The 11,766-nt window shown below is 39.5% G+C and overlaps 1 protein-coding gene across 1 annotated transcript; it reads left to right on the top strand.

Moving 5' to 3' along the window:
* The first annotated feature begins 500 nt into the window (after positions 1–500).
* Positions 501–10,623, top strand: pgap2 (post-GPI attachment to proteins 2). Its single transcript, XM_022215003.2, has 6 exons — positions 501–841; positions 2,960–3,128; positions 4,418–4,667; positions 4,856–4,962; positions 8,336–8,444; positions 9,927–10,623. Exons 2-6 carry the CDS (start codon positions 2,961–2,963, stop codon positions 10,055–10,057), a joined length of 765 nt encoding a protein of 254 aa, XP_022070695.1. The 5' UTR covers positions 501–841; position 2,960; the 3' UTR covers positions 10,058–10,623.
* The last annotated feature ends 1,143 nt before the right edge of the window (positions 10,624–11,766 follow it).

The raw sequence follows: 11,766 nt of genomic DNA, 5'->3' as shown, positions 1-11,766 counted from the left end.
AAGTCCCCAGCTCATAAACTTTTCCTTATTTGTAGCGTGTAAAGAAGCATTATTGGAGATTCTGAGGAGCATCATGACTTGAATCCCACCTCCAGGTCCTCATTACTGTATTGTGGCACCAGTTCACCACCTGCTGGAGGCACAACAGGGAGCAATGAAAACTTACAGAACCAGTACATGTGGCTTTTATTCTTCTTTAAAATGTTTGTCCATCAATCAGGGAATTATAATGTTAGATGGATAGATAGATAAACCTTTATTAATCCCACAGCGGGGAAATTAGTAATTATGAATTAATATTTAATATAATTTACTTCTAATAGTTGTAATTATAATCATTATTATCTAACTAAAATGTAATCTTGTCTGATTATAGTTACTTGCTTTTGTAATCTGATTACTTAATCCCATTTACATGTAATCTAGCTGCTGCTGCAAAGAACAGCCAGAAGAAATTAATTCGGGGCTTTTATCCTGAAGGGTGTGACCGGAAGTTGTTAGCCTCATTTTAGTTAACGTGACGCCGTTGAAACGGAGCCAAATACCGCAGCCTCGTCCTTTAAAAAGTCGCTAAACTAACCTGAAAACCCAATTATAGAAGCTGTCTGTGGCTTGAAATGGGCCACAGTAGCTTTAGAGAAGTTTCATGACGAGCTGACAAACTATTTTATCGAATTAAAGCCGCGCTTCGTGTTGGAGTAAGTTCGCCGCTAACGTTAGCTAACTGCGCCATGCTAAGCTAAGCTAACAGGATTAGCTTCCGGAGCTAAACACGAGCTAAAGGGAGTTAAATGGCAGCGAAGCGGAACAGCTGGTCTAGTCTGGCCGGGCGACTGTGAAGGTGAGCGTCTGAGCCCCATATACCTGCTCCTGTTTAAGGCTAACTGTTAGCAGCCTGGCAGGTACAGTGGAGACCTGTAGACGACACCTGGACAGATATTTAGACAGGAGAGAGCAGCAAACAGAACTCAAGTGACAAACCTTCAGATTTAACGGGTGACTGGTACTGTAGTTAAACCAAATGCTGTCTTATATATTACTCCTGAGTTTCATTAACCAACTTGTTATCTTAACATCCTCAACACTCACCAAAGGGTCAGAAATGACCCACCAAGCCTCTAAAATGAAGCAGCTAATTTTCAATCCAAAGTCTATCTTACATGTAGAAACAACTTGTCCTGCATCACACATTTTCTGGGTTTTTCACTCTTCAGAGCCCAGAAAGACTGTATTTAATCAGTGGACACGACTCGTTTTATTACATTTTACATATAAACTTTTTCTTTACTACAGTAGACGTTTATTGCCACTATAGTGGCTGCTAAAGGTTCTGTATAGATATAAACATTATTTGTTGAGCAAAAGCTAATACTTTTATATGCTTAAAAGGTATCAGAAATGTGCAAAAAGTAGCTTTAAATGCATTTTTGAAGGGAAACAGCAGTGCACATGAAAGTTGATGCTAATTTTGGGGTGACTTTTGGAAAAGTCATTGAATTTCAAGTTGAAAAGGTCATTTATAGATTTTTTTTCCTCTGCGGTTAGTGGAGTTAGTGGCCGGGTCATTTTAAACCCTAAGACAACACAATGGTTAACTGCTTTACAATAAAACATACAGAAGTCCATTGATAATTCTTGAAATTTTAAGTTAAGTGGTGCTGTAGCAAAGGTCAGTGCTGGTTCATAGTTTACTCTTCAGTCCCTTTAACTGCTTTACAGTACAACATACAAAAGTCCATTGATAATTCTTGAAAATGTCAGTTATTGTCACTGTAATAAAGGTAAATGCTGCCTTAAATGTGTCATCTTGACTGCTTTACAAGTCCCCATACAAAACTCCATTAACAGTTCTTGAAATTTTAGGTTAACTGAGATTGTAGCAGAAATTAATACCGTCTTCTAGGTCATTCCTGAGTCTTCTTATCTCGTCTATAATTCAGTTTACCAAACTCCACTGATAGTTATTGCACTTTTAGGATAACTGACATTGTCGTAACAGTGATTACAGATTCAAAGCTCATACAGTTCAGTAAACTCAACTCCGTGGATAATTCTTTACTTTTCAAATTGTAGCGGCTGGAGAAATGGTTTACAGATGACTCCTGAGTCTTTTGACCTGCTCTAAAATTCAGCATACACACAGAACATAATGCTATGTTAGTCATATTTAAGTTTAATCAACATGATGGCAGTGCTTTGTGCTGGTTTGTAGATGTCTCCTAAATCGTCTTATAGCTGCTCTATAGGTCAGCACATGACACTCCACTGATGATTCTTATAATTTTAACTTGTTGGGCATTGTCGTAATATTGGTTTCTAGATGTCCATTGAGTCTTTATGATCTGCTTTACATTTCAGCATACAAAACTCCATTGATAATTCTTGAAAATTCAAGTTAAATGGCGATGCAGCAGAGGTCAGTGCTGGTGTATAGTTTACTCCCTAGTCCCTTGGCATAGATAGACTATAGATAGATTACAGATAGATTATAAGTAGGTAGATAGATTACAGATAAGTAAATAGACTATAGACAGACGAAGGGATGGACGGACAGATATCTATCTGTAATCTATCTATCGGTAGGTAGATTACAGATAAATAGACTACAGATAGATAGATAAAAACTGACTTAAAGATGATTGTTGCACTACACATCAGCTACACATAATCTAGAGTATAATTCTACATGTCGATAGCATGTAAGCGTAGTGTTTTTATTTCTGTAAATAGAAGTGCTGGACTATGATAGGAGAAATGCTCAAATATATCTCAACATGAAGGCGTACTGTTGTTGCTCACTTAGTTTTAACTGTTTCATATCCAAATAGATAGTTTTTGCTGAAGGAAAAAGTTCTCCTGCACAGTTTTTGGTCGACTAGAAACACATCTCCCTTGAACCCTCGGTACAACTTGAGTCTGAACACGTTTTTACTGATTCATTTCCTGTGTGTTGGGTCAGGATGCTCCAGGGCCCGTACAGCAGTCTGGACCGGGACCGGCCCCTCATCCGGCTGCCGTTCACCGACTTCGCTGTGGTGACGGTTCTCCTCCCTCTGGTCGGCTTCATCGGCTGCCTCTTCATCTCCCTCATGTACCACTTTGAGGACTCGACTTACACACACTGCCAAGTAAATACTGGTGTCTAACAAAAAAGAAGCGCATTTGTCAGAAAGCACGTCGGCTTTTCCATCTCAGACCATCATCTTCTACTCGACCATCTCTGATTTGCTAGAAACTTGTTTTAACTTCTAAACTGTGTCTTTAAAATGGTCTCTGAAATTTCAGCTTAATATATCAAATACTTTCCGTGCTGTCTATTTTTTTTTAAATTGCTCTTTGACCCTCTTTGTGGCTCTTTGAACAGAAATATCTCAGGATTTATTGAAGGTAAAAGCCTGAATTGTTGATGTTATTTCTCATCATGTAATTTGTTTTGAAAGGTAAGTTGGAATAGGAAATAATAAATACAAGCCGTCATGAAAAGTCCAATCTTTGAGCACAAATTAAAAAAACAGTTTATAATACAGAATTGAAGTTGTGATATTTTGGGACAAATATGTAGCTGCAGATCACAGTAATACAAAACAAAACATCCATCCAAAACAAGACATGTAGATATGAAATACTTGATCACAAAAATGTGGAAAAAACAGTGATTTTTTATTAAACGTCAGTCACTGAGCAGCATCAACTTGTACCACAAAGACAAAAATATTACAAGATAAACTGGTCTAAGTAGGACAAAGTTTCTGCAAATAGGTTCTCAAAATAGAAGTAAGAAAATGAAAGTTGATCAACAGGTAAGTATTCATAGATCTCAGTATAAAAGTATCTATCCATCTATCTCTGTTTGTCTTGTAAAAATTTCAAATCTGTCAAAATTTCAGGCAGGTCAGAGATGATCGAGCAGCTTGTAAAACAAAAAAAAAAAAAAAAGTATGATTTTAAAAAGGAATGATTCAGTTTTTATTATCCCCCGCCTCCATGAAGTGGAAAAGGGAGATATAGGTTTGGCCTCCGTCCGTCCGTACTTCCGTGCGTCCATCCGTCCGTCCGACATGAAGGGGACAGCTTTTCTCGGAAGCTATTACACTGCTAACGAAATTTAGAGTGTAGCTTCACACCATGGACACCTTGATCAAGTTCGAAAATGAGACCTGTGCGATAATATTTAACAGAGTTATGGGGGATATTGATGACCATGTCGTCTTGTTTTACTCTGTAAAAAAGGATTTTTCACAGATTTGTTTGATATTGTCAGGTTGTAAAGTTACACAAACTTTATGGCAAAGAAAACAGAAGAAATGCACAAAATTTTTAACATTGGCCAGGGAAAATAACTTAACATCCAGCCGTGTATAAATGTCTGTTACCTGTTGGTAAGAAAACACTCAGATGTTTTATTTGTACCCACCAGGTGTCAAACTACCTCCCGTCCATCAGCGCTGCTATCAGCCTCATCCCGGAGCGCTACATCTGGCGCTGCTGCATCGGCCTGCACTCGGCGCCGCGTTACCTGGTGACCGCCGCCTACTTCAGCTTCTACCGCCGCCGCTTCGCCAAGAGGCTGCCGGAGCTGCTGCTGAGCGGCCTGGCTCTCCTCTGCAGCCTCGCCGAAAACACCGGCCTGCTGCTGCTCACATACGTGGCGTCCACTGAAACTTACAGTGAGTACGAAGCCCAGGGAGCAGCTGAGCCCGGCAACAAGTTAATCAGAGGATTTGGTGAAGCTTTGGGCAGAGCCAGGCTAACTGTTTCCCTTTGTTTCCAGTCTTTATGCTAAGCTAACAAGTACTGGTGAGGAAGATGAGTAGAAGATTTCACTCAGGTGATGAAGTCCTGTTTGTCTCCACAGGTGTTCATAAATATGGTTTCATCGTGTTCATAGTGAGCTCGCTGCTGCACATGCTCATTACATGCAGACTGTGGCATGTGATCAGGAAACACTACGTGAACCCAGAGGTAAACAAACCTCCATTTCTCTGATGTTAAATAGGTTTATGTGTGTAAATAACAATACGTCCTCATAAAGTATGTATTCAATGCACACAGTTGTGTTGCTAAAGTGTTTTATTAGTAATTGTTGAGCAGCATTCTGACTGATGGAATCTTCTTGGGATATTTTTTATGTGCAAATGTTGTTTTCAACTCTCTTTGATGTGTGTTTCTGTGTGTGTCAGATCAGGAACCGCCACAAAATCTGAAATAATCTAAAAATAACATCCAAAAAATGTAAATAGAAGTAAGATTCAAATAAACTGTTCAACATAATCACAAACAAGATAAAAATATAACAAATTGAAAGTCAAAATTTCAAAAAATGCTACCTGCAGGGGCGCTACTGCACTAAAAATCCACTTTATCAAGAAGAAGCCAGATGGAAATCTACAAAACACTGACTCATAAAAGGATCTTCTGGGAAATTTGGAGGTTTTATGTGTGGTACAGTTGATCTGGAAGAGTTTCAAGGACTGTTTGGGGTTCTATTCGGGGTCCCCAATGTTTAAAAATCTACTTCAAGATTTTTTAGGGTTCTTTTAAGGGTTGTTGGTGTCACAGTTTAAGTCTTGAGGAACATTTAAGGTTGTTTTGGAGGTTCTCTTGGGCCATGCGGTGATTAAAGGATTTCCTTAGTTTCAGTGGTTCATGAGGGAGTCTGGTTCCCCTTTTTAAGGTTCTAAGGCTCCTAGAAGAGTATTTATGCTGCTTGAAATGGTTCTAGTTGAAGTCCTTGGGCATCCTGAAAGAGATTTTGTAGCCCTTGATGTGACCGATGAGTTCTTGAGGATGTTGTAGGGTATGAAAGGCTCTATAGGTGTTTTTAGAGGCTCTAGGGGTCTTTGAAAGAGCTTTGTTGGATCTCCATAGAGGTTCTAAAGGTTTCGTGGACAATATTATCTTGAAGAATGTTTGTGGGTTACTGGTGTGCTACAAGTGCAGTAGTGGTCCTTTTTAAGGATTTCCTCTTATTGAGTAGGTTTGTTTAGTTTTTGCAGTGGTTCTAGGGGTTCCTTTAACAGGTTTAGTCTTCTCTTAGGGGTTTTGTTGCCTGTATTAAGGTTGTGGGTTTGAGACATGCTTGACAATTGTTTTCGACGGTTCTAGGGGTCCTTGAAAGATCTTAGTTGTGTCACCATAGAGGCTGTAAAGGATTTTAAGGAAGTTTAGCTGATAGTTTAGGAGGTGCTTCTGATCTTTGAAGAGTGTTTGTGCGGTTTCGGGTGTGCTGTGATTGACTTAGTGGGCCTTTCAGAGCATTTAATGATCTTTGAGCAGATTTTCTTGGTTCATGCAATGTTTCAGTGAGTGTCTTAAAGAGTTTTGCTGGTTTTTGAGGAGAATCTCGTGTTTCTTCAGGAAGTTTTCGTGGACGCAAAGGAATGGTTCTTGAAATGGTTGTAGGGTTTCTTGGTGTTGTTCTGTTGGTTCTCTATTAGGATGCTACTGGAATCCACTAACCACTTCTGTTGGGACTAATGTGAGTTTTTATGGGCGCTGATGGTGATTTTTTTTTATTATTATTTTTTTGGGTGCCTGAAGCTATCAAGAAGTTCTTGAGGACTTTTTAAAGATTTTTATGGAGGTTGTAGAACCCAAGAAATTAGACAAACGTCTTCTGGTTTTTAGGGTTTTTTAAAAAAAAATCTTTGGGAAAGTTCTTGAGAACATGTAAAGTTGAGTCTTTTTTCCCCACACAGGAAATTCTACTAAAAATATGAGTTAAAAGAAAAGAGGAAGTCCAGATCGGGATCCATTTTTCTTCTTCTGATTGGCAGATTATTAAAACCGTTGGGTGTGAAATGATCTCCTGAACAGAGCATAAAGTCGACGTGTGGTTTCGACTCTTCCGGCCGAGTTCCAGATTTAACGATCAACTCGACCCTATTCTGGTGCTTCCTTGTTTCAGTCAGCAGCAGTTTAAGCAGAACTCTCCTCAAATAAATAGTGAGTTTGAGTGCAGAGGAAACGGGATCGGTGTCGAGGGTCATTTTGTCCATCAGTCACTTCAAACTGCAGCCTGTAAGACTTGACTCTAGCTTCCAGAACACCTCAGCTGACTGTTATAATAGTATTTAACATGCTAACATGTAGTTCATTTCTGTTTAAAATCAATCCTGCTTCAGTTTAGATGCGTTTAATCAAAGCGTGGCCCAACATGTGGCCCAGTTTTCCTCCTAAAAAGCAAAGTCACAAAGTGGCAATCCAACATGATGAAAATAAATAAAAAGATTGCTTATTGTTTAAGTTTGCAGAGTCAGTCTAAAATAAGTCCATGTTTCTATTAGACCCCTTAGCAAAATGAAAAGCTACAGTTCCAGCTAAAACAACTAATTTCTCCTGTTCGTGCCATTCCCCTCTGACTTTGGTAGGTTCAAATTTCATGAAAATATTGCTTAATTCCTGTTGAATTACTGTGTGAAATACAGAATATATGAGCACAGAGAGCAGGATGTAAAGTGTCTTCTGTGTGGTTTCTCTTCAGTTGTTTGTGCTGCTGTGGTCCGCCATTAAAACCACTTTTTTCTCCAGTAATAATCTGAAATTCTGTCAAACTCCCTGAGCCCTGGGTCTTCAGAAACTTTTACATTTAAACCCGAGTTTAACTCTGCAGCTGAAGTTGTCCAAAACTGAAGCAAACATGCAACTAATTAAGCAGTGATACCGAAGAAAAACAGTTGTTATAATGAACTGATGTCTTAAAAACAACAAAACACAATGCATTGCCTAAAATAATTGATGTTGACCCATTGTTAGCTTTGACATAATCAGTTATGCCTTCACAGAGACATGCATACTGTATTTCTTTTTTTTATACATATTTTGCTGTTTCTGTTTTCAGAAAGCAGAACAAGTGTGAAATAGAGACTGAGATGCGGCTAATTAAGAATACAGTCACTTCCAGGCTGCTGCTCTAAACCACTAAACTGCTGATTTAAAAAAAAAAACAAAAAAAACTGATGTATACAAACTTGCCGTAACTGACACCATCCTGTGAATTCCGCTGTATTTAAAGAAAGAAATCTAAGCTTTAGTTGACCAGTGTTTGTCCATGTGGCACTTTGTTTGATATACAGGCTGTACTTTTTCACTTCATTAAAGGGTTTAATACAACTACCACTGACCCGGATAAAAAGACTTTTTTGTGTTTTCATGCTGGAGTTTCCAGTTTATCTCCACAATGCTGCACAATACAGTGACAGACAGTTTGTAAAAATATAATGAGTGTAAACGAGTGGTCATTTTGCTCCTTTGCAGTATTTAATTTGTTTTATTTTTTACAGTGGACTACTTGGAAAAATAGTTGTTAAATGCGACTCATTTTGTTTTGTCTCAGGAAATAACGTCTTATCGCTGGAAGTCGCGTCTCTTCGTGTTTAACGTCAGCTGCTGTTTGGTCGCCGCCTACTTCTTCAGACGCCACAACAAGTACTGTGAAACTGGAGGTAGGTCCTGATCAACACCGAGATTGTTCTGCTGCGTATTTATTGTCATATTTTCAGCAATCGATACCCTTTTCCATCTGCTGCTACTCCTAAACGCTTGCAGATAGAAACGTGCTTCCGAACCTAAAATGACAACTTCCTTATAAACCAGCGCTTCACGTATCCAAAATGATACGACCCAACGAATATCCCAACATGGTTCTGTTAATATCTCTGCTACCATGAGTCGCTGTTGTCTTTGGATTCAGTGCAAAGAAAATGTGGTAAACTTTTCTGCCTCTGAATTTTTCTCAGACCTAATTTTGACTCCATGTCCCGCATATTTCATCGAGTCCTCACGAAACTTTATACATGTTTGAGGCACAACAAACGTTGCCCAGATGTTCAGTTTGAGATGGCTGGTATTGTTGCTTCATCAGATTCTAACCAAATGTGGCTCAAATGTCCAGATCAAGGCCACAGATAAGTGTTAGCGTTTGTGCAGTTCTGTCACTAGAGGTCACTGTAGGAAATTAATTAAATGTTGAAGTCAATATCTCTGCCGGGGCTGCACAGTGGATCGTTGGTTAGCATGGTCGCCTTGCAGCTAGAAGATCTCTGGTTGCCAATGTGGGATCTTTCCGCATGGAGTTTGCATGTTCTCCCTGTGCATGTGTGGGCTTTCTCCAGGTTCTCCAGTTTCCTCCCACTGTCCAAAAATATGCTGAAGTTAATTAGTGATTCTAAACTGTCCGTAGGAATGAATGTGATTGTATTTCTAGCCCTGTGATAGGCTGTTACCTGTTCAGGTGTCCCTTGTTTTCTCCCTAAGTCAGCTGGGATAGACTCCAGCCTCCCAGAGACCCTAATGAGGATTAAGATGATGGATGGATAGCAGTGTTTCCCCTCCCATATAACCGACGAGGCGGGCCGCCTCGCTGGTATAGGCCAGCGCCTCATTAAAATTCTGCCGACATTGCCACCTCACTGGTCTGCGGCAAAAAAAAAAAAAAAAAAGTGCAACGCAAAACCCGCTGGACCGACGAGACTGTCCGCGGGGGGTTGTGCGACTGCCGCCCAGTATCTTTCACCTCTTGAAATGTCAAGAATTTCCAGCCCAGTTCGTATAAACAACTTGTTGCTGAGAGTTAAATCTTTAATGTTTGTTGCCCAGTCAATACAACTCTTGAATTGATTATCAGATTTCAATCAAACATGTTTTTGCATCTTTAAAATGTGCATCTTTGATCAGTCGGATTTTTTGCGTCTTCAACTTTGTGTCTTGACATTTTTGCATCTTTCAGCAGTTGCACACATTTTCTGCAGAAAAGCAACTTCCTAGTTTCATACCCTCCTTAGGTTTCCTCAAGTTAAAGGGTTTTCAAAAAAGGAGAGCTCTTAGTAGATGCTGCAAACGTGCAGGAATACTCTTATCTGTCACGTATTCACTCACTGCCTCTGTCTTTACCCTCCGTCCCGCCCTCCCACCCCATTTTTCTGCAGTCTATACCCTGTTTGCCTTCTTCGAGTACCTGGTTGTCTTCTCCAACATGGCCTTCCACATGACGGCCTTCTGGGACTTTGGGAGCAAAGAGGTGATCGTGGCCACGCCGCCGGAGGACAAACGATACTGAGCTGAACTTTTAACTGACATTTCCGAACACAAACGGGCGTCGTGTTGCCTCACGAACAGTTTATAAAATGAACTGATGAAGCTATACTTGATCATTCCAACGACACTTTTAGCCTTCGGCCTTGTGATGTTTCTTCAGAGCTCGAGTGATGTAAAAGTGGCCGATAGTATCTCTGCTCATTCGGCGGTGTAAGATGATGTGTCGCCGGGATCCCACCGACACAAACCGGGCGAGATCAGATTGTCACGTCATGGAAATTTTTATGTAGAGTGTGTTTTTCCTACGTAGCGGAATTATTGATGCCCTACGGAAAGACTTTAGCTGGCACCAAAGGAAAATCACCAGCGCCAACTTGACAAGAACTGAAAATAAAAATGTTTCAATATTTTTAAAGCACTTTGTGTATTGAAGTTTCATCTACTCGAGCATAAAAGAAGATTTTACTGAACAGTTGTTAAATAAATAACAGCAAAATGCATAGATTGCTGTAAAACCGACATGAATAGTCAGCCTCCAAAGACCCGAGTCATTCTGTAAAAAAATCCTGAAATAAATGTATGAATTCATATTTGATTTCTATCTTTTTTTGAATTATGTAGTGCAACAATTGCGTGTAAAATAATAGCCTGTTATTGGCGTTCGTTCTGTTATTAAATGCACAAGCACTTTTATACGTTTAATGCAATGCGAGGTGCTCGTCTGCCATCAGGACCAACTTGGTGTTGGAGTCAGTAACCCTGCAGTTTCTTGGATAACCTGCTCTGCCACCCGTTGTTGGACTACGTGTGTGTAAAAAGAAAAATCTGATTGTAAAATGATTTCAAATCATAGCCAACACGAGATGCTTACATTAGAGCGAGCATAGCTTTCGAATCAATAACTGGTGTTGGTGTTTAGGGTGTGTCCATATAAGCTACATTTTCATTGGCACTTTTGAACAACAAAAACCCTCAGCACTTGTAATTAAATTCAACTACAGGTCAGTCCATAATGCCACACAGACAGCTAATACCAGCTAGTTTTTTTTTAAATCAGTAGACTGCAGAATTAATAAAATTTTGCTTTAAAGGACTGAATAAAACTGGTTTCTGAATGTAGGAAGTTGCTGGTGTAGCTTCAGTGTAGTGATGTCATGTTAACCCTCTGTATTCAAAGCAGTTTCTGGGCATTTTTTGCTTCTTTCATGTTTTTACTGCAATATAAAGTCCTGCAACTCTATAGAAACAGCACAACCGTGACTGAAAGAAGAGAGAATATGATACAGTTACAATACCACAAATCATAAAAGACAAAGAAACGTACAACAAAGAAAAGTTGGAGACATTGTGGTGATTTTCTTCTAAAAGAACGCACACCTCTCAAACCTGCCAGAGGCTTAATGTAACGTTTACCCAGTTAGTTTGAAAGGTTCAATCATCTACCCAAATACAGGAGACATTTAATTGGTCTGTAAGAATACCTTCTTCTTTATAATCATTCCTGGGAAGTGATAAATGGCTCTGGTGCTTTGTTATTGATTAGACAGATTGGTTAGCCTCTGGTGGCTAGGCTAACATAGCCACATTTGATAAGAATGTTTGAGACGGTTGTAACCCAACAACTGCAAGCAGCTGAACTTTCTTGCATTTTTGGGGGATTTTAGATACATTTGTTTTGCTTTACATCATCAGTAAATATGGAAATTTATATATCATGTGGCTTTATGTCAT

This window comes from Acanthochromis polyacanthus, chromosome 17, assembly GCF_021347895.1.
Source record: "Acanthochromis polyacanthus isolate Apoly-LR-REF ecotype Palm Island chromosome 17, KAUST_Apoly_ChrSc, whole genome shotgun sequence".
Lineage (NCBI taxonomy): Eukaryota > Metazoa > Chordata > Actinopteri > Pomacentridae > Acanthochromis > Acanthochromis polyacanthus.
Note: the sequence above shows the minus strand (reverse complement) of the source record. Positions and strands in the feature narration are given on the sequence as shown.

Coding starts and splice junctions, on each gene's coding strand:
- pgap2 (XM_022215003.2), top strand. CDS start 2,961: ATGCTCCAGGGCCCGTACAGCAGTCTGGACCGGGACCGGCCCCTCATC. Junction 4,963..8,335: donor AACACTACGTGAACCCAGAG/GTAAACAAACCT, acceptor GTTTTGTCTCAG/GAAATAACGTCTTATCGCTG. Junction 8,445..9,926: donor CAAGTACTGTGAAACTGGAG/GTAGGTCCTGAT, acceptor ATTTTTCTGCAG/TCTATACCCTGTTTGCCTTC.